This window comes from Carcharodon carcharias, chromosome 14, assembly GCF_017639515.1.
Source record: "Carcharodon carcharias isolate sCarCar2 chromosome 14, sCarCar2.pri, whole genome shotgun sequence".
NCBI classification, from domain to species: domain Eukaryota; kingdom Metazoa; phylum Chordata; class Chondrichthyes; order Lamniformes; family Lamnidae; genus Carcharodon; species Carcharodon carcharias.
In genome coordinates this window covers 147,021,370-147,042,369 of record NC_054480.1, presented here as the reverse complement: position 1 = coordinate 147,042,369, position 21,000 = coordinate 147,021,370, and the positions used below count along the sequence as shown (strand labels likewise).

General features: G+C 42.0%; 1 protein-coding gene across 10 annotated transcripts in view; it reads right to left on the bottom strand.

Annotated features, from left to right (window-relative positions):
* Positions 1 to 18,569, bottom strand: part of LOC121286814 (transcription factor 4-like) — a 126,814-nt gene extending 108,245 nt beyond the window's left edge. For 2 of the 10 annotated variants that reach the window (XM_041203866.1, XM_041203870.1), the window contains exons 1-3: positions 18,175 to 18,555; positions 15,842 to 15,936; positions 15,160 to 15,232 (exon numbers count right to left, since the gene is read on the bottom strand). In XM_041203866.1, the coding sequence (XP_041059800.1) occupies positions 15,160 to 15,232; positions 15,842 to 15,916 (148 nt within the window). In that variant the 5' untranslated portion in view covers positions 15,917 to 15,936; positions 18,175 to 18,555. Of the gene's footprint in view, positions 1 to 15,159; positions 15,233 to 15,841; positions 15,937 to 16,249; positions 16,271 to 17,875; positions 18,010 to 18,174 lie in introns of those variants that run through there. The other 8 variants (XM_041203871.1, XM_041203868.1, XM_041203865.1 and 5 more) reach the window with 8 other exon arrangements.
* Positions 18,570 to 21,000: the final 2,431 nt, after the last annotated feature.

Genomic DNA, 21,000 nt, shown 5'->3' with positions numbered 1-21,000 from the left:
CAACACTCCAAACAGATCTTAAGCATACTAGTCCAGCCCATGAGTAAACCCAATAGGATATCCTCCGATCTGCTCATATTCCACACCACCCGCCACCCACCCACCCCCCATGCATCAAGATCAGTGAAAAAAAACCTTGACCAAATATTCAAAGAGACAGTTGCGATGCCCTATGTGGTTGAAGGTTTTGCTGATGCTCATCATCACAAGGAGAATTTTAAAAATTGTTTTACATCCCAGAAGCTTCTTTTCTCCTAGCAACACAGATGTCCAGAACATGCTACTGTGCCTGTAGAATGTGTAGAGCGGTCACTCAAATAAAAGGGACCAGAGTGTTGCCAGTATCCATGGACTCATAGCCCTACCTGAACCATTAATGCTTATCTAGTTCATATGACAAAAGACCCATATATTATCTAAATGGGGCCTGGTTGGAGGCAGTGGAACAAATTTGAAAGACCAAATTTCAGCTCATGATATCTTGATCAGTTCCACAGTTAAATGATTTTGAGTGTAATCTCTGCTATTATATTCAAAAACAATTTCTGTTTTGGAATTAAAAGGTTCCACAAGCAAATGTACAGTGTTTATAGTGATTTGTTGGGACATAAAAGATACCACGGGAAAGTTTACATCTCTCCTGAACAGGCAGGTGGACTTCAGTTTAACCCCTCATCAGAAATGGAACCTCTAACAATACAGCACTCCCTCAGTATGGCTCCAAAGTGTCAACTTGAATTGTACGTTCAAGTTGTTGGAATGGGGCTTGAATCATGAAATATCCAAATCCAGGTGACAAGTTTGAACAAAAGCCTCGACCATGGTAAGCCAACGCAGATTCTAAAGACTGCAGAATAAATCCTCGTCAAATCTAGCTCCCTGCCCCAATTAACCAAGGGAACCATCATAGATTCATTTTGCACTTATATAACGCTTATCACAAATACCAGATGCCTCAAATTGCTTTACAATCAATAAAAGTACTTTTGTGTAGCCACTGTTGCAGTGTAGGAAAGCCAATTTGCGCACAGCAAAGCCCCACAAACAGCAATGTGATGACAACCAGATAATCTGGTTCTTTGCAATGTTGATTAAGAGATAAATATTGGCCAGCTCACCACGGTTAATCCTCTTCCACTTCTTCATCATAGCATTCTGGGATCTTTTACAGCCACTCAAGCAAGAAGATGGGGCCTCAGTTTAACGTCTCACGGGAGAGATGACACCCCCAACAGTGCAGAGCTTCCTGAAGAAAATGTTTCAATGTCCCACAAGCTGCTTTTCTCCAGCATATCATATGGTGACTGTCGAATACGGCACCTCAATTATTTTGATTTAAATCAGAAGTACAAGGAGTTGCCCCAGCATCTATGAATACCAGAGGCAAGAAAAATTTCAAAGTCATCAACTGCTCTGACATGGTTCAATTTTGTGAGGAAGAACTGGGTGGCTAGCATATTCGGTTTGAAACCATCCTTTCATTTTTGGGTTCAATTCAGCAGACATGGATGAGATAAAGTCAACCAAAAATGATCACGAGTAACTAATTTTGGCACTCTAAAATCAGTTCCTCATAGGCACAAGTCCACAACACGACTATCCATAATTCAGCATTAATGTGGCACTAAATTGGCAGTCATAATATAATGAGGAGTACTATTCACAATCAGGTTGTCACATTGTTGGGATTGTGTGTTTTATCCCAGATTTAGTTCTTGCTTATGCTTGTTCTAAGATTGTTCAATATAGACAGCACAGGGGAAAAATCTGTATCCATTAATATGAATATATATAGAAAAATATAAACACAATTTACACTATATAAAGTCATCCCAAATCAGTAATAGCATAAAGGTTTGCTGTTTCAAAACTGGCAACCTGGGGACCAAATGAGTGTTGGAATTCAAGTTACAGAAAAAAAAAATCAGAATCATGATTTGATGTGTCCCCTATTGAATTAAGTGAATAAGTTTCTTTATATTAAAGTTTGAAAAAATACACAAGTCAAGAAGTAATGTTTGAAAAAAAATTAAACAATTAGCAAGGCTGGCTCATCTTAGGGGTCATGGATCACTTGGACAACAGGAAGAGGCCAGCACAGAAAGCCAATAACTAGTCTGCAGCACCATCTCGCTGATGCAGCACCTAACCAAAATTGTCCCAGTAAGTTATTTTATTTGTTTAATAACAAATTCAAATTAATGCATGACTGCTTATAAAAATGCCTGGATTTTGGACAGCCGGTTTTGTGACACTGTACCTGTACTTGCAGTAGGTATCTACTTTACATTAATAAGATCTTAAAACCCAAGATGTGTTGCATTAGGCTGGCCAAATTTGAAAGCACATTTCAATTTTATCACAGTTCTCAACTTCTAAATTTGGGAGTCCTGAAACAAGATGACGCAAAGATCAATTTCAGTTAATAAAAATTCACATATTCTGATGCTGTTATAGCGAAAATGTTCCTGAGGCCCAGCTTGCTATCTGCTCACTTATAACTAATCACAAGCAGTTACTTCCATCAAATAATTAAGCCTTCATATCAAACTCTTCATTCAAAAGTTAAAGTTAATAGAAGGTCAATCAGTCCAAGGGAAACATTTAAACTCCCTTCTGCAATTGACATACACTAAAGAAACACGATCTTTCTCTTGTTTACACTTACTGCTGGGTTTCAAGATTTAGTTCAAGTATACATTTTTAATATTACAAACATGACAGGTGGTGAATAGGCTTACAGTTTTCCTCCACAATTTTAAAAAATATACACAAATTGGATGAGGAAGAGAAGGAACAAGCCAACAGCAGCAAAATATTACATTCCTGTCTGTAAAATATAAGTTGGCTTTGAAAAGCTTAGACAAAGAGGAATTCCGATACTCCTATTAAAAATGTGCGCGCAGATAAAAACACCACCTCTGTTTGATTGAATATTGTCGCTATCTATATTTTGGTAGTGTTTAGTTAATTTTGGCACTGATTACAGAAGGTGGCACTCAGAACACTTGGCTACAAGAGCACACGCAACAGAACTGCCATATATTGAATCGCTACAGGAACAATACAAGTAGATGGAACCAACTTCAAATGTTCATCCCAGTGCACGGTTCCAGAAATCAGCCTAAACCTTGGCAATAAATGTGTTTACTGAAATTAATTTCTATTTGGAGTTAAGGAAAGTATTCTTCATTGTTTATCCTTTGTAGCTGCACACTCTAGGCAGTGTTTAGATTTGATTACTTTAATTTCCATTCAGAAGGAAAACATAACTTTTTTTTGACTTGTAAAACAGATGCCAGCATCATTTGACATATAAAATCTGTACTGAAGATACTGAAACTATGCCCCTAGCAAATCCCTCTTATCCTCTCTCAGAACTGAGAACATTCTGTGACTATATATCATTACTATAAGTACTCGAATTATACAAACATTTTACTCTGAATCCAGAACCATCATCACCCAACACAATTGGTCTAGAGAGCATCAAGTCCACGCCGGGAAAAAAATGTGGAAATCTCAGACTTCTTTTTAAAACCTACACTTCCCCGAAGGTTAACGAAACTTTTAAATTCTTAAACCAATTCTTGCAGTTGTACTGCAAGCCAACCGAACATAAAAGCAAGTAAGCAAAATGGAAAGGTATTCATTCATTATCTGATAGCAGCAAGAGTTCAAACCACATGAGGGGGTGGTAACTGCAATTTGCCACCACTAAACCCCAAAGCCACTGGGTCTTTCTCAGCCACAGATTGATCCGTCATAATGCAGGACAGAGTATATTAAAATCAAGTCGACCATTAACAACATATTGAAACTCTCACTTTATTTAATGCCCGCTTGTGAAAGCGCACGATCTACGCTTTACCTTCATGTGCACTTTGGGGCAGCTCAAACCAAGCATGAAGACAATATAAAAAGTTTGCTTTCAGTCAGACCTTACTTACACTGAACCTAGTCATAACATACAATCTAAACTCAGAGCTGGCAATACAGGGTCAAATACACTCAACACAGGTGTGTTTTTTCCAAAACAAAAAAACGGTTAAGTATACATCCATACAAGCACACAAAACACAAATTACTTCATGCAAGACAAATGAAAGAAAGATATCCACTTAATGGAGGTCTACAATAAATAAGCCACATGTTAAGCACCTTATTTTGTTTTGGTAAATTTATTTACTTTAGAGCACTAATCAATCCCATGCTGGGTTTTCATGTAGGTCATACATATCCATTTACTTCTGGCTGCACCACTTCTACGAACAAATTTTAGAACAGGTTCGTGCAGAGACTTCTTTCCAAGCAATGTCTATAGGATCAACAATAGAAGATGTACATCACAGTAGGCAGATTGCAGGAGAAGAATCACATGTCCTCACCGCTCCACTTATGCGCAAAGCTTAGACGAAACAAAGAAAAAAACTGGTCTTCGAAATCATTCAATCTTTGACCTTCAAAATTAATCTTGCAATTTACAGTAAAACTTGAATTACTGTTAAAATGCAGATTTCATTGTCAAATGAAATATAGAGACCTTGCAATAGGTTTTGTCAGCAGTGCCAATGGGACCAGCTACTTATAGTTTCTCAACTGCATATCTAACACCTACAATTCAACTTTCTGAATGTGGATTCAGAACTAATTTAATATTTGAAACATACAACCAATTTTAACATACTTTAGATTAAAAAATAACAAAATGGTGGACAAGGGGGCATGAGTATTTGCCCCCTCCACTTCTTGTTACAAATGAGATTTCTTGAAACTCTAATAAATTACTAAATTTCTGGCATAGATGACCTTTGCCACCTGCCCGAACCTTTGGTTTCACATTGCAAATGGAATAAGGCGATTTATTGGGATAGGAGAGCTTCTTCTTCATGTAGCTCAGGTTTTCCTAAAAATTGAACAGTTTTCCATTTTGCTAATACATATTTTAGCTACTTTCTAATAAATCTTCAGAGCCACTTGTCAGAGCTCCGAATCCCTTGACTGTAATTTTAGTCTTCACTGATTTACAAATAGGTAGTTCGAGGTCAATTATGCTAGTCTATTCCAGATTGTATGAGTATTACAGCAAGGATTAAAAAAAAGCACAAATCCACTTGGCTAATTTGCTGACCATTTAGCATTTTAGTGTTTGATGCACCAAACTTTCAACTACAAACCTGCGTGGCTACAGGCACTGATCAAATTGATGATTTCAGAGGATGAAGAATGGGCAGCAAAAGTTCAGCGGAGTCATTTGGATGTCACCAAAATCACATTTAAATCATTTAAGTCAGTGTGTGTAGTCTCCACTTACTTAGTGAGGTTGCTTTACAACTGCAGTATCATACAATTGGCAATCACAAATGCTTAAATTAAAAAACCCAGATAGTTTGCCCCCGCCACCACCACCCACCCCACTTCAAAAATTTTAGTAGAATCACTAGCAAATTTGTACAACCATCTCTCACATAATAAACTGTTACATTGCAAGTTCTGGAAAATAGTGGTCCTGTGAAACAGCCTGCCAGCTTCTGCAATGAACGCTATTTCACTAAAATTCCTTCTAGGGAGAGCTAGACCCCCTTCTGCCTGAGCTGGAGATCCCCTTACAAAAGGGAGGCATTGGATAACATTCATCAAGGCTAACTTTGATTGTGAAAAGTGGTTGGAGAGGAATTGTTCAGATTTCCTCCTCCTCCACCCCACCCCCACACTCACCTGTTTTTTTCACGTATCCAAGGAGATTACGTAGCTCCGAGGTGGGGTGGAGACTGTAGATATTAGGATGCCACAAGCAATGCAGGGGTGTGGGACATAACAGGATGAAGTAGCCATTCTTTTTCTGTCATACGTTTGAACACCATTACAAGGATTAAGCATCAAGGGACAATGAAAACGTTCTAAAATATAAAACTCAATCCCTGCCCCTTTGAACTTTTCGGCCACCAGCATCTCCAGAGAGTTGAAGCTTACAGCCTTTCGGCTCTGCAATGCTGGTACAAAACCTCATTGCAGTAACAAAGTAGTTCCTGACATCCAATTATCTTTTTTGCTGTTAACTGTATACCAAAACATTTTAAATGTCGGACAATGGACTTCCCATTACACATGGTGAGTTGAAGATTATGTTGGAGCAAAAAAAGGGGGCGAGGCAAAAAAAAAGTGGAAGAGGGGCTGCTGAGGTTTTGAGTAGGAAGTTTACTGACTTGCAGCATGTTACTCTTATTTTATACATGATAGATGAACGAAATGTGCATTTACCATTTGCTAATGCTAAGCACCCTATTTTTTTTCCAAGTCTTTTTCTAAAATAGTTTATGATGATTAGGCTGAAAGGTTAGAGTTAGGAGCCAATTTTCAGCTGCTGGTTTAAGTCTTTCAAGTTTTTCTTTAAAGAACATCCCTGAGTATTTCAGCCTAAAGGCAATATAGCTTACTATCAGAGCAAGCTATCCAGTCAAGAATGAAGCCTCCATGTTCGGTGCCTCCTACAGTCAACACTGGGAAGTGATCAGGTGAACAATAAATAATACAAAAAAAATTGCGAGATAATTTTTCAACTTAAAAAGGGAGTTAAAAATTAGTTTTAGACTGATTTTACACTGATTTCATGCTGTGCTAGTACTGCAAGCTCCCAGGGCACAAGTCTCTTGCAGTAACCTCAACATAAACTTACCAGGCTTGCAAAGGTCACGCACCAAAAAACTTTGGCTTTAAGAAAAAATGTCTGTGCAGCCCACCTTGCTCCACTTATTTTAAGATTGTGCTGAATACATGGCGCCCATGCATCAGGAGCCAGTAGTACAGCAAAACCTAGAGTCTAACCATATCTCATTATTGGGAATGGCAAATTACATTAGTTTAATCCTCAAGTTGCCTTTCTTTGGCAATACTCCCCATTTTCCAAGTTTTTTTTTAAAATTCTCTTTTGCAAACTAACTTCTCAAAAAAACAAGGTATCAACAAAAAAAATTTCATTTCACTTTTATAAAAAAAATTACACCAGTATTGCATTGCATCAACAGGGAGAAGGTGCTAAAGCTGCTCTAGGTTAGTTCCTGTAATGATTTCAGGTTATTCAATACCTTGTGAATCCATACATGTGTGAAATAAGCATAATAATTGAAGGGTGCATATACTTAATTAAAAGGAAATGGTGTTTAAGAAAAAAGTAACTTCAACATAATGACATCATAGCCTCTTAAACAATGATTTTGTGGCTACTGAAGTGAACAGATTGGTGAAATTAATCTAATATGACAAATCCTTTGAAATACTGTGCAAAACATGCATTTGAAAGCTACACAAATCATGCATATTTAGAAATGCTTTTCATTTATTTCTCCAAATCCTTGAGAATGTCACTTGCTTTTCCAAGTTAATGAAAACACAAACCAAACTCTTGAAAAACTATTTATAGCCAACATAAAACCAGGAAAAAGCTTATAAATGATAAGTAGATCCCATTGTTCCTGTTTACTCAGAATTCAGTTAAGTGTTTTGGGTAGTCAGGAAGGTTAATCCTGTGGAGGTACCTTTTTTAAAAAACCAGGAAGTCTGGAGGCCCATTTTAAAATATTCTAACAATGGGGACACAGTACTGGTTCAAACACGTTGAAACGTCTTGAACCTATCCCGATACAGGCATTTGTCTTTGCCAACCACCATTTTACATGTTTAAGCTACTGCAAATGAAAACCTATAAACAAAGGAGGTGCGACAGTACATTACAGGCTTATTTTTAAAAATGAACAATTACGCTTTTAAAACATTTTGAGATATGTGCATTAACTTGAGTCAGGCTGAAGCACTTCCAAAGTGCATGAGTTATGATTAAAATTGTAACCCGCCTGAAGCCGCCTAATCCATTTTCTCAGCGTCTACAGACAATCTAGTTTGCAGTAAAGCTAACCTCTACAGTATCATTTAGAAAATAAAATCCAGGGTTTCAGCACAAAAACCTGCAATATTTCTCAATCAGCAACAAAACCTAACGATTTATCGGTAAATTATATGCCGACTTTGAAGTTTGTTAAAGTACCCAGGTGGCCCAATGAACTACTTTCACATTTTTAGCCATTAGTTATTTTCTAACAGGAGAGAACACTAAAACTGTCATCAGCATTCAGGTGCCATTTGGCAGAGTTCTGCTTTCTCCTGACAGTGGTGTAAATCAGTGCTGTTGGCTCGCATAAGTTCTAAAAGCAGGTACGACTCTCAGACGGTGCCTGGTGTAGAACTGCAACATAAACACATTATAGGATACTGTAACACATTAATGGTGTCTAATGTGCTTTGCTGAAGAGTAAATGTTTCAGCAGCGCTGATGTGTAGGTAGTTAGCTCATGCTTTTCCTTTTGCATCTCAGCCTTTTGAGAATTTCTTGCCTGAATTTCATATGTTAAGATTAAAAAAGATCAGAACATCAAATTTAGCTCATAGGGTACAAAGGGGAAGAAACAGCAACACAATACAAATAAACCCAGACCCTGAACAAAACATAACTAATGTTTCTCCAAGGCAGACTAGTTTTTAAGTTTTAAAACAGCCGAGTTCCTTTTAACAGCAGACATGTTAAGATGCTTTCCAAATAAAACACCAGTAAAGACCATTTGAAAATAGTACAAAGTCTAACATACAAGTTGAAATTAAGTCTACCCTCCTATGATGTTTTTAAGCTTAAGTTAGAACAGAAGAGGCTTCTTTGAAAAGAAAAACACACCATAGCTATAACGTTACTACTGATTTAGTGCAGCAACTCAAGGATCAAAACATCTCTCGATTCAAAAAGGTTGCATAATTCAATTAGTTTTTTTTAAAAAGCACAAAATACCTCGAGTTTCAGCAGACAAAACTGTCCTTTTCATATTTCAGCACTAAAATGCAAAGGGAGGCTACAGTGGTAACAGGATATTGACATAAGTTTTTTCTGGCTGCGGGTGGGGTTAGGTATCAACGCACTCAAAACAGGCCAGTAATACTGCATTGATGCTTGAACACTGGAAGCCAGAAAACGAAAGTGGCTCTTGCAACATTTAAATAACTGCAGTTGTTTCTCAGTTGCCACCAAGGCCCTGAAATGCATCCTCAGTATAAATAGGGTGGACTTCAGGCCATTAGCAAAGCCAACGGATTACAGGCGAAGTTGCTCTGAAATGGGAAAGGCGTTCACATTACATTTCAGATTCTGACAAAAGTCAATCTTCAGAATCAGAAATTCCAGATTATTTCTGTTGTATGGTATGTAATCAGCATTTTATGATACAATATTCCTATAAATGTACACATTATCTACCTGTAAAGAATCCCAAGCATTAGGAAATTGGAGACCAATAGGTTAAAATACATAATGCTCCTGACACCGCACAGTTTAAAAGAGATGAAAGTTCAACAGTTGCTGAGGTGATACAGTAATCTAAGAGACACATCAGGAATGTTTATTTAAAAATCACTTAAATGGGTCAGACAAAGGGTTTGAATTGAGGTGTTACTGGTGATTAGATGAGATAAGTGTGAAACTATTAGCCTTTTTGTCTGCGCTCTGCCTGTTATTTCCTGTGCAAAGAATCCCCTAGGGAGTGCCCTGCATTACCCCTGAAACTTCACTCAGGGATATTTCTCATCAGGAGGCCAACAGCAATGCAAAAGAACTAAACATAGACCATACGACAAGCAATTCATAAAAACAAACCATGGTTTCTGTAGAAACTGGAGAACAGAGTACTCCATCAGCTGTTAATTCTTTTCAACTACAGAAAGAACCCAGCTTGAAGCTATGTTGCATTCTTGATTTCCTCCTAAACTACGGTTTATAGAAATAAGCACACAACTTAAAAGCTTGCTCGCTAATTTCGTCCAAAATTTTGAAGTATTCAATACAATTAAAATACAAGGACATGTGCCAAAATAGATTCAAAAACCTCAACCATGTATTTATATACAGTAGTGCCTTTTAACTTAGAAAAGCATTTACAAGCACTTCAAAGGGCACAAGGGAAAAACAGATGCCTAGCCAAAAGGGGAAAGATTGAATGGGGCGACAAAAGCCTTGGCCAATGTGGTGGGTTTTTAAAGTGGGTCTTAAAAAAAAAGGGAAGTGAAGAAATAGGGACCATGGGGCCTAAGTCACTAAGGTACAGCTACCATTGGTGGCCATAGGGAGTGGGGGTCAAGCTCCTTTGCAATTACTGCAAACATGTGCTGCTAACAGCAAGAAAAAGGGCTCTGAATTCTGAAGCACATATAAATATTGTATGCATATATTTGCAACTCTCTTCTGGATGGTGTCCTATACACAACAACTCAAGTTTTAGTGTCCCGGTCCCTCCGTCACAGTTTAGATCAATGTAACAATGATTTTGCCATTACTTTTAAATCAACATACAAGTTGAATAAACCAAACAGATCAGCCTTGCAAAAAAATTTAAATTATAACTTTTAGAAGAATGATGTGCAATTATTGTGCCAGCTTTTAATATGGACAGGCCAGGGTAATTCCAATATAAACCTTTAGCTACATCCCTCTAAATTACACAGAAGTGCCCACTCACCAACTGAATATAGAAAATTTAGCAACAATTCTGAATGCTTAGTCATGTGATTATTTTAAAATTCATTCTTCCCATCACATGGAAGTTATTGCTCATTCAAAAGTTAACTTGTGTAATGGCTTACACCAATAACAAGCTCAGATGATGCCAAAAAAAAACTGCACAATAAGTTCAAAACTGGTCACTGCAGCAAGATAACAAAAAAAGTCACCACTAAAACACCAGAAATATATTGAACAGGAACTGCATTTTGGCCAGTGATTCAACCTCACAGGTTTTGATGACTTTCACTCATGTGGTTTAAGAATTTGTTGGAATCCCTCATTGTAAGTAGCCCTGCAATACTGTGGACCACAGGAGCATATCACTAATGCCTCATCAACCTATATGTAGTCCACATCCAAGTCATTCCTGGCTTCACATTCAAATTCTAATAACACAACTTATTTTAATCATGAAAATGTGTTTGTGAGCCAAATTATCAAAATGGTAGGTTAGGTACTGTAATTACAATTTCTAAGCCTTTTCATTTTCTAGGTTAAATAAATATTTTCTGTAAAAAAACTGTGGTAAAGAGAGTGGGACCAAGCCAGGATGATCTTACAATGCTGAAAAATACACAAAGATTCAAAAGCATCAGCTCCAAAAGAGGCCATACAGGCAGATATTCGCACAGGTTCAGAAACCTGCATAACTTCAGTTTTCCTGCCATGATAATATTTATTCTGAGCTTTGCAAGCAAACCTCCAAGTTTCTGTTGTAATCATGTTTTCTGAAACTACAGCAGCATTGCTCATTCTTCAAGCTTTTATTTGACACCGCCCAGATTGAAGAAAATATTTATAAATACAAAATCCATAAATGAAAGTAAAATATATATGAATAATGATATGGGTCATTCTGAGAACAATACGCCACATATTAAAATCATGGAATTTATATCACGACCATGTAAAAACAAAACAAGCTGCAAAACCAAACAAATATCACAAACATATCAAGAGAATCATACTGTCCCAAGCAGCCAATATTGAGCCCTGTACATTCCAAATTTTCACATTTCAAAGCCTCACTGGTGCACACTCAAATGCTACACTATATAGTGCATGCCAGTATGATAAATTTAGACAAGAAATCTATACTTATAACAATTTGCATACATTGAGCACATTTAAAGCAGTAAAGCCTCCCATGAAGCGTTATTGAACAGAATTTGACATCAAATCACAAAAGATGATATTTGGGCAGGTAACCTAGAGCTTGGTCGAAGGGGTAGGTTTTAACTAGCATCTTAAAAAAGGAAGAGAGGGAGGCAGAGGGGTTTAAAGGAAGGAATTCCAGAACGGAGGGCCTCAGCAGTTGAATAAACAGTCACCAATGTTGGAGTACGCAAAATCAGGGGTGCACCAGAGGCCAAAATTGGAGGAGTGCAGCTACTTCAAAAGGGTTGTAGGCAGGAGGAGGTTACAAAGACAAGAAGGAGCAAGGCCATGGAGGCATTTAACATCAAGGATGAGAACTCGAGGCTCTGCGCAACTAGGAGCCAATGTAGGCCAGCGAGCACAAACTTGATGGATGAATAGAACTTGGTGTGGGTTTGGATATGGGCAGCAGAGTTTTGCACGAGTTTAAGTCAATGGAGTGTGGAAGATGGAAGGCCGGCCAGGAATGCATTGGAATAAATCAAGCCTGAAGGCAACAAAAGCACAGATGAGGGTTTCGGTGAAATCAGGCGATGTTACCAAAAGCAGTGCAATACCTACCGAAAGAATGGGACTTTAGGTATTACACAAAGACTTGTAGTTTAACCTGGTCTTGCTTGAGGATCACAAAAAGGTTTAAAATCAATGTTAATACGGTACAATATTTGTATTTGCCAGAATAATCTCCTCTAAATCATGGACCGACTAAAATGGTGATTACTGTATTGTTTTATTGAATACAGTTCATCGGAAAATGGTAACAGTTATTACTGAAAGTTCAATGGACAAGGGTTTACAACTTTCCATGGTTGGCTAGTTCATAAAATGCCATTAAGAAAAGTAGGACACCATCAGGGAATTGGCCTGAAGTGTGAATCAAAGATAGAAAGTTGTGTGAAAACTTAGGCCAAGTAAAAAAAAAAAACTGTTACATCAAGCTACTGAGTGAAAAACTGCAGTAAGCCACTAAACTGCATTCTTCAATCTTATGAAATGTATGCTATTATATATTACAGTTAAGCACAGCTAAATATACTAACTTAATCTCACTAACAAAATGTAATAGTCTGTCAAAACACTTCCCTCTGCAAAGAACCTCAAAGCACAGCTACAATGTTAAAAAGTAAAAATTCAAATTTACAAACAGTGGTATGTATTTTAATACAACAGATGTTGTGCAGGGAACTAAAGGCTGAAACTCAATCTCTGGATTCAACAGGCTTCCACAAACTCTTCAAGCTTTCCCATTTTGGTTCAAGGCATCAAGCAGAATCTTGTGGCGTCAACAGGGTCACAGCAGCTGGCTGCAGAGCTGGCAAAAGCCCACATCTCTTTTCGGGAAAGCCTACCACATCTTGCTCCACTCCGGTACTTGACAGGCCAACAGCAGCAGGCTTTCCCCTGGGATCAAGGGCCCCAGGGGCAGAAGCCAGAAGCTGGCAGCTCTATTAAAAGCAGTGCCACTGGGGAGGCACTGGCTGCTGCCGGTAGGATGCCAAGCTGAGGCTTAGCATCATCACCGGATCCTAGGCCAGAGGTGAATGACAGCGGGAGGGGGAGTCATGGGAGAGGTGTCAGCAACTAGGGCCAGGGCGTTGGCTCTCAGCAGGCTCCCACCCTCCCATTGCCAGGTCCCTCAACCAGGTACTGAGTGTCTTTGACTGAGTGGCTCCCCTCGGGAGCCCGCAAGCAACCCCACATGGATTCATCTGTCCTGTTCCTCACAGAGAACCCAACACCCACCACTGGGTTATTACCAGCGAAGGTGGAGGAGGCCCATAAGTGGACATTAACAGGTGGTGGGGCAGAAGGGCCGTCCATGGGCCTTCCTGTCATGGACTTAATTTGGGGGGGGGGTCCTACTCCATCACCTTCCCACCTGATTCAATGACCCCACCAAACTCACCACAGGGGAAGACACAAGATTTGCTCATCAGCCAAAAACCTTAATTGAACTACACACATCTCAACATCGCATTTGTACATAACTTCAGTTTGTTTTCCCCCCGGGGGGGGGGGGTACGACATGGAGTATTAAGGTTGGAGGAAGAGAATGAGCATGACATCACAGGTATTCCAGACAGGGGGAGTTTTACTAAACAAGTATGCATGCTAGCTAACTTATGATGACTTAGTTTGATTTTCTTTTAAATAGTAATATGTAGTCTTTCAGCTGTTACAAGATTCAAAAGCATGAGATTTCTTATTTCCCGTCTTTTATTTTATAAAGTCTCCGGTGGGAAGGTTTATTTCAATTGTGCTGCCACAACATAATACAACTGGAGGTGTTTGCAAGATTTCAGTAAAAAACTTCCCCAAGGAAATTATCCTCTTTTCTCCAATACATCCCCACCATGCCTGTAAACTATAAATCTAAATCTGGAATGTGATTAAAGTCAAACATTCAATATCCCACACAGCAGAAAACAAAAATTATATGTCTGTGATAATCTACGTCCAAAAGACAACTTAACATTTCTGCAGCACAACAGTTTTCCCAACAAGAAGTATTTTCTTACAAATGTGTTATACAAGTAGATTTTTTTGAAAGGCAATTTTTTTACTGAACTACCTCATCTAAAGTGATCACTTTTTAAAAAAAATGTTCTCTCCACCCTAATCACGACATTAATCTGCATGGTGTGGAAATACAAATTATCTGAGTTTTAAATATTTATTCAATTAGTTACTATCAGGGAAAATTAAGCCAGCCAATCTCAATTTTATGCACACATAATGGTTAGCACTGTAAATGTGCAACCATTCACATGGGGATCAATCAGCTTCCAACCTACCAGTGAAGGTGAAGTACAAAATCTACCAATAAAGGCACAGAATGCATCACATTTAATACAACTTTAGTGGTTTTTCCAGCAAGGATACATACGTATTTGTACAAATAAATCTAACATATAACAATCACTAGACAAGAGGTCCACAGCTATATAAAAACAAAATGCAGTTTCTGTTAGAAGAGATGATGTTTGGCCACTACTTGAAACGCAAGACAATCTAGCTCAAGAGTGAAAAATCTCTGTTGATGTTGGACTTTATCCAATTACAAGGGAAAATTATCAGGAAAAAGCCACATAATTCCTATGATTATCTTTTTTTTTGTTCAGCAAACCATTGCTTCTTTTTACTACTTCAGTAAAACCCTTCAGGCTGCTTTCCAAGATACCTTACTCCATTTCACATTCCCCACTGATTTCCCAACTGTGAATAACTATGCAAATTATTTTTAATATAGACCAAAGATTTTAAAAGATTTGAAACAGGGCTAGTTCTTTCTACTTACAACTCCACACGAAATGCAGATCCAGAGTTTGAAGATATAAATTGTGCCAGAGTACCACATTCACATGTATACAACACCCTGCCCACAATAAAATATGAACAGACTGTACCTGTTCCCCCAAACTGGTTGCTTCCTAACGTGGTTGGTCGGTTCTTTCCATTAGATGCAGGTGGAGAAAACATCTAAGAAATAAAGAATAGAGTGTCATTTGAATAAAAAAGATTTTACAACAGGGTGTCAAATTCCCTCCCTCCCAGAACCAGGCTGAACAACAATACTGCCTGTTTTTTTTTAAATCTTAAAAACCAAGAATATTTTGGTTCTCTAAATTCATTAAAACCACAACCAAACTCACAATCTTCACACTAGTTCCAGTGTTTGCCCAAGAACTCAGTCTCAAAGTGCATCATTTGCTCCATGTAATGACTGCATTTGGACTACCATATTGCAGCACATATTCTTAGGATTAAACATTATGCAAAAAAAAGAGTATTCCCAAACAAAAGATTGCCAAGTACATATATTACTGGAGCTCTTCTGACACTATTACCACTGTCTGGCATATGACGTGTTTTTTTTTCCAAAAAAAAACACAGAAAACTCACCAACATCCGAGTCGTCGTATACTCATATACATAAAAAAAAGCAAATCTACAATACGCGAAATAGTAACACAAGCCAGCTACTCTAAAGTGGTTGTGCACCCCGTAATTACATTGAGAGAGAGAGAGAGAGATCCTGCAAAGAAAAATATCGGTCACAAATACATGGTACACCGCCATAATCCTTACCGCACTGAAATCCAGCAAGTCGCTGAGTTCTTTGTCCGTCCCTATGGCTGCCATTCGCTGCTGCTGAGGATTCATTTTGACAAATTAAAACACCCCTAAAAGAAAGGTTAAAAAACGGAAAGCAAGCCTTACTACCCTTGATTAGATGTGATGTTAATCACGAGAATCAAAATAGACCAGTCTTCGAGTTAGAAGAGAAAAAAAAAACGATTTGACATTTTATTTCGGAGAGAAAAAAAAAAGAAAAACATTCAACAAGAAGTGCAAGAACGAGACCACTTTTCATACTCGCCAGAAAGCAAAAATCAGGGATGGATTGGGACAACTCGGCTCGGGGTATAATATTTTTTCCTCCCCAAACCAACCAAAAAAAAAGTTGTTGGAAAAACGTTTCCTGCTAAAAATTACCTCAGCTTCTCGCAGGCTGAATTCATCCCATTAAATTCAATCCCAACCTATTCGAGTCAAACAAAAATGTTGTGCATGTGCGCCCCTCGCTCCCAGAGTGGCTGTTAACAACTTCCAAGACATAAAGCAGCAAAATCCACTTCTTTCTAGAAGAGAAACCCAACCCCCAACCCACCCCCCCCCCACACACAATCACACCCTACCCCAACAAGCCCCCCCACCACCCTCACAATCACACCCCCCACCCCCCCACACAATCACACCCCCCCCACCACCCTCACACCCCACCCCAACAACCCCCCCCACCACCCTCACAATCACACCCCACCCCAACAAGCCCTCCCACCACCCTCACAATCACACCCCCCCCAACAAGCCCCCCCACCCCCCTCACAATCACACCCCCCCAACAAGCCCCCCCACAATCACACCCCCCCCAACAAGCCCCCCCACCCCCCTCACAATCACACCCCCCCCAACAAGCCCCCCCACCCCCCTCACAATCACACCCCCCCCAACAACCCCCCCCACACAATCACACCCCATCCCAACAAGCCCCCCCCACCACCCTCACAATCACACCCCACCCCAACAACCCCCCCACACACTCCACCCCCCACACAATCACACCCCACCCCAACAACCCCCCCCACCCCCCCACACAATCACACCCCACCCCAACAAGCCCCCCCACCCCCCCACACAATCACACCCCACCCCAACAAGCCCCCCCACCCCCCACACAATCACACCCCACCCCAACAAGCCCCCCCACCCCCCCACACAATCACACCCCACCCCAACAAGCCCCCCCACCCCCCCACACAATCTCACACCCCCAACAACCCCCCCCACACACTCCACCCCCCACACAATCACACCCCACCCCAACAACCCCCCCCCCCAACAATCACACCCCCTCCCACCACCCCCACACCAACCACCACCCCCCCCCCCCCCCCCCCCCCACTCCGGACAATCACACCCCCTCCCACCACCCCCACACCAACCACCACCCCCCCCCCCCCCCCACTCCGGACAATCACACCCCCTCCCACCACCCCCACACCAACCACCACCCCCCCCCCCCCCCCCACTCCGGACAATCACACCCCCTCCCACCACCCCCACACCAACCACCACCCCCCCCCCCCCCCCCCCACTCCGGACAATCACACCCCCTCCCACCACCCCCACACCAACCACCACCCCCCCCCCCCCCCCCCCCACTCCGGACAATCACACCCCCTCCCAGCAGCCCACACACTCCACCCCATCTCCTCACACCCCCCCCCCCCCCCCCACACACACACACACACACAAACACATTCACACATTTTAGGTCCGAGAGACCGACTGACGATCGCCCCCCACCCCACCCCACCCCCCCCACCCCCCCCCCCCACCCCCACCCCCACCCCCAGCACCAAACAAACTGCTGGGCCCAGGGATTTTACAATCTTTTAAAACTTAAAAATCCGCACCGAGACCCGAGGGCGAAACAACAAAACACAGAGACTGAGAGAGAGAGAGAGAGAGAGAGAGAGACTGAGTGAGTGAGTGTGTGAGAGACACAACTTTCTGCTCCGTAACAATAAAAGTACAATATAGACGCCGTTTGTTTACCTCTTCGCCGAGCATCCGAAAGTCAACATTAAATGGAAGGGAAGCGGGACTCGAACGACCGCCGAAGCTGCAAATGTGGTCCGCCCTCTCCCAGCAGGTTATAGGGATCACTCGATCGCTCCCCTCCCCCCTCCCCCCCCCCCCCAACCCCGCGGCTTCTCACTCTCCCCCCCACCCCCCACCCCCACCCCCGGCAGCAGCAGCAGCAGCAGCAAAGTTTACAGGCTCGAGCCGACTGCAAACCTTCACCAATCCTGCCGCACGGCAACAAACGCATTCCCAGCGGCCGACATATTTACCCTCTTCAACAGCAGCACATTGGAGAGGCGGCCGAGATATCCATGCGCCAACATCCGGGGGCTCATCCACCAACTACTTGGAGAATAACGAAACCCGCCGCGGGCCCACGGACCCGCCACCGCCACCACCACCACTACTACCACTACCACTACCACTACCGCCGCCGCCGCCGCCGCCGCCTCCCTCCGACTCCACGGGAAATGCCGTGGCGGCGGGCGGCTGAAAGCGGGCGCTGCGAGCCGGGTGGGTTGGTTGGTCAGTCGGTCGGTCGGTCGGTCGGGCGGAGGAGTTGAGTTGAGTTGAGTTGAGTGAGTGAGTGGGTGGCTGGGGTTGGGGGGGGGGTTGGGTGAGAAGCTCTGAGGCGAAAGGCGCGCCGATCTTCGGCCGGGACAATATCGCGCGTAGGTGGACGACGGGGCGGCTCGAGCGCAGCGCGGAGGGAGGGAGGGAGGGAGGGGGGTCCTCCTCCTCCTCCTCCTCCTCCTCCTCTTTGACTGACAGGCGTTCCGCTGGCAACCCCGGCTCCCGGCCAATCGCCAGGCGGCCCGGCCCTGATGGATCCAGTGCGGGGAGGGGGAGGGGGAGGGGCCCCCCCCCCCCCGGCCCCACCTCCCCAGAGCGCAACCAATCGGCGGCTGCCGCGCGCTCTGATTGGCTGCCGCGCCTCACGCACCCGCCCTCTCTCCCCTTCCCCTTCCCCCTCCCCCTCCTTCTCCCACCTCGCGCTGGGGGAACAGGAGGATCCGCTCGCAGCCACTTCAACGCACAGTGTGTGTGTGAGTGTGAGTGAGGCTGGTTCGTAGACAGGGAGGGTGGGGGGTGGGGGGTGGGGGGGGGGAAGAGAAAGGAGCTGCTGGGCTGCTGGAGAATTGCAGCAACACTGACCTGCTAACCACACTATAACCAAAACTGCACCTCTACCCCTAACTGGTATCACAAGACATATGTTTCACCCCCTTTAACCCAAGTGTGTACCAAATCTCTCCCTCCCTCTCTCCCTCTCTCTCTCTCTCTATGAATATATTTATATATTGCAAGCTGGAGGAGGGTTAGTGCGAACCGGGCTGAACCAAAACTAAACCAAGAGATATTTCACAGGAAGGGCAAACGTAGCTCGATGGAGCAGCACTTTGGAATGGCAGTGATGTCATCGTTTTACTGGAGAGCTTCCAAAGTCTCCTCAGATGTCCTGCTACTGAGATGTCAGACGTATTCGGAGCCTGACTGAGCCAAACCAAATTGTGAATTAAGTGCCCCCCCTCCGTCCCTCCCTCCACCCCATCCAAATCTTCAACACATCCAAAATACCGAGCCAAACAAGTAGATTTTGCGACACAGAGGAGTCCTGAGGAGGATAATTTCATTTGCAAAAAAGAAAGCATGGGTTTATTTTTCACATGTAAGCACTTGTGGTTCTGTCCTTGCAATGGACGAAACTTCCTTGGTCTCTTGATTCAGCTTGCGCACAACGTATGGTTTTATTTTACATAGAGCATGCAAGTTTATCTATACAAAAATAAGCATAAAAATAAACAAGTGCTATAGAAGATTGTCATAGAGATTAAACACATTATGCTTTCATATGCAGAAATGTAGGCTCAAATCTAACTCAGACTCCAAAGATAAAAGTCTTTCTTCGGTGCAGGCCTCTCTGAAATTAGGTTTAATAGGCTAAACGTACAAACTTACCCACAATTTGGCAGTCCCATCTCACAACAGCTTGCATTTATACAGCACCTTTAATGTGGAAAATTCATAGAAAGAAGCAAAAGATTAAAGATTTCAGACATGGGGGAATAATTTGGGGAGGTGACTGTTGTTGGGATAGTTTTTAGAGAAGATGAGAGGCATTACAGTTTTATGGAGGGCATTCTAAAAAGTAAAGCCAAACCAACTGCCTATCAGCAATGGTGGCTTACCCAAACAACAGAATGCACAAAAAGATTTAGCCAACTGAAGAGTGCAAGAAAGGCATTCGACTAAGGAGGTTGCAGAGATTGTGTGGATGAGGTTGTGAAGGGTTTTCAAGGTGAGGATCTTGAAGTTGGAGTGCATAAAAATTGCTGTCTCAGCTTGACTCAGTTGGTGGCACTTGCTTGCCTTTGTATTAAAAGTGTACAGTTTGAAACCCCACCCCCAAGGTGAAAATTTGACCAAGACTAAGTGCTACACAAAGTTGAGTGCTACGCTATCAAATAAGTCCCACTTAAATATTAAAGATCCTGTAAAACTATTCAAAGGAGAGAAATGACTCTCACAGTGCTTTGACCACTGTTCTTCCCCAAAGTGTCAGTAAAAACCAGTGGGGTGGTTGTTCATCTTGTGTGGAAGTTTGCTGTGCATCAATTTTCTACCATCAAACAGCAAGACAGTTCAAAGTAACTCTGCTATTCTTGAGCTAAGGATTCTCAATGTCTGGCAATAGGTACCTGAAAGGGAAAGTCCTGCCTTCTAATAACATGGGCACCTCCCGTGTTAACTAGCACAAATTCACCACAAAATTGTATTTTAGCAAAAAAGTAAATTCATTAGTATGTCGGGACACCGCGGACAGGTTTTAAGACACTCATTCTGAAACCAACTATCAGCTCTTTCGTCTGTGTTGTACAGTGCAATAGATATGCTAGCGATGCCTGTTGCTTCACTAACGCAAAGCATTTAAGTACAGTTGCTAAATATCGTGGGCATGTTTTACAAATGCAACATAGTATCAGAAACTAAAATAGTGACATCTAAAAAGAGGGAATCCGAACTGAATTTGTGTGTCAGGTTGCATCTAGCCGCATTCCTTAAAATGCAGTGAGACAGGTCTCCTAAGCCTGTCT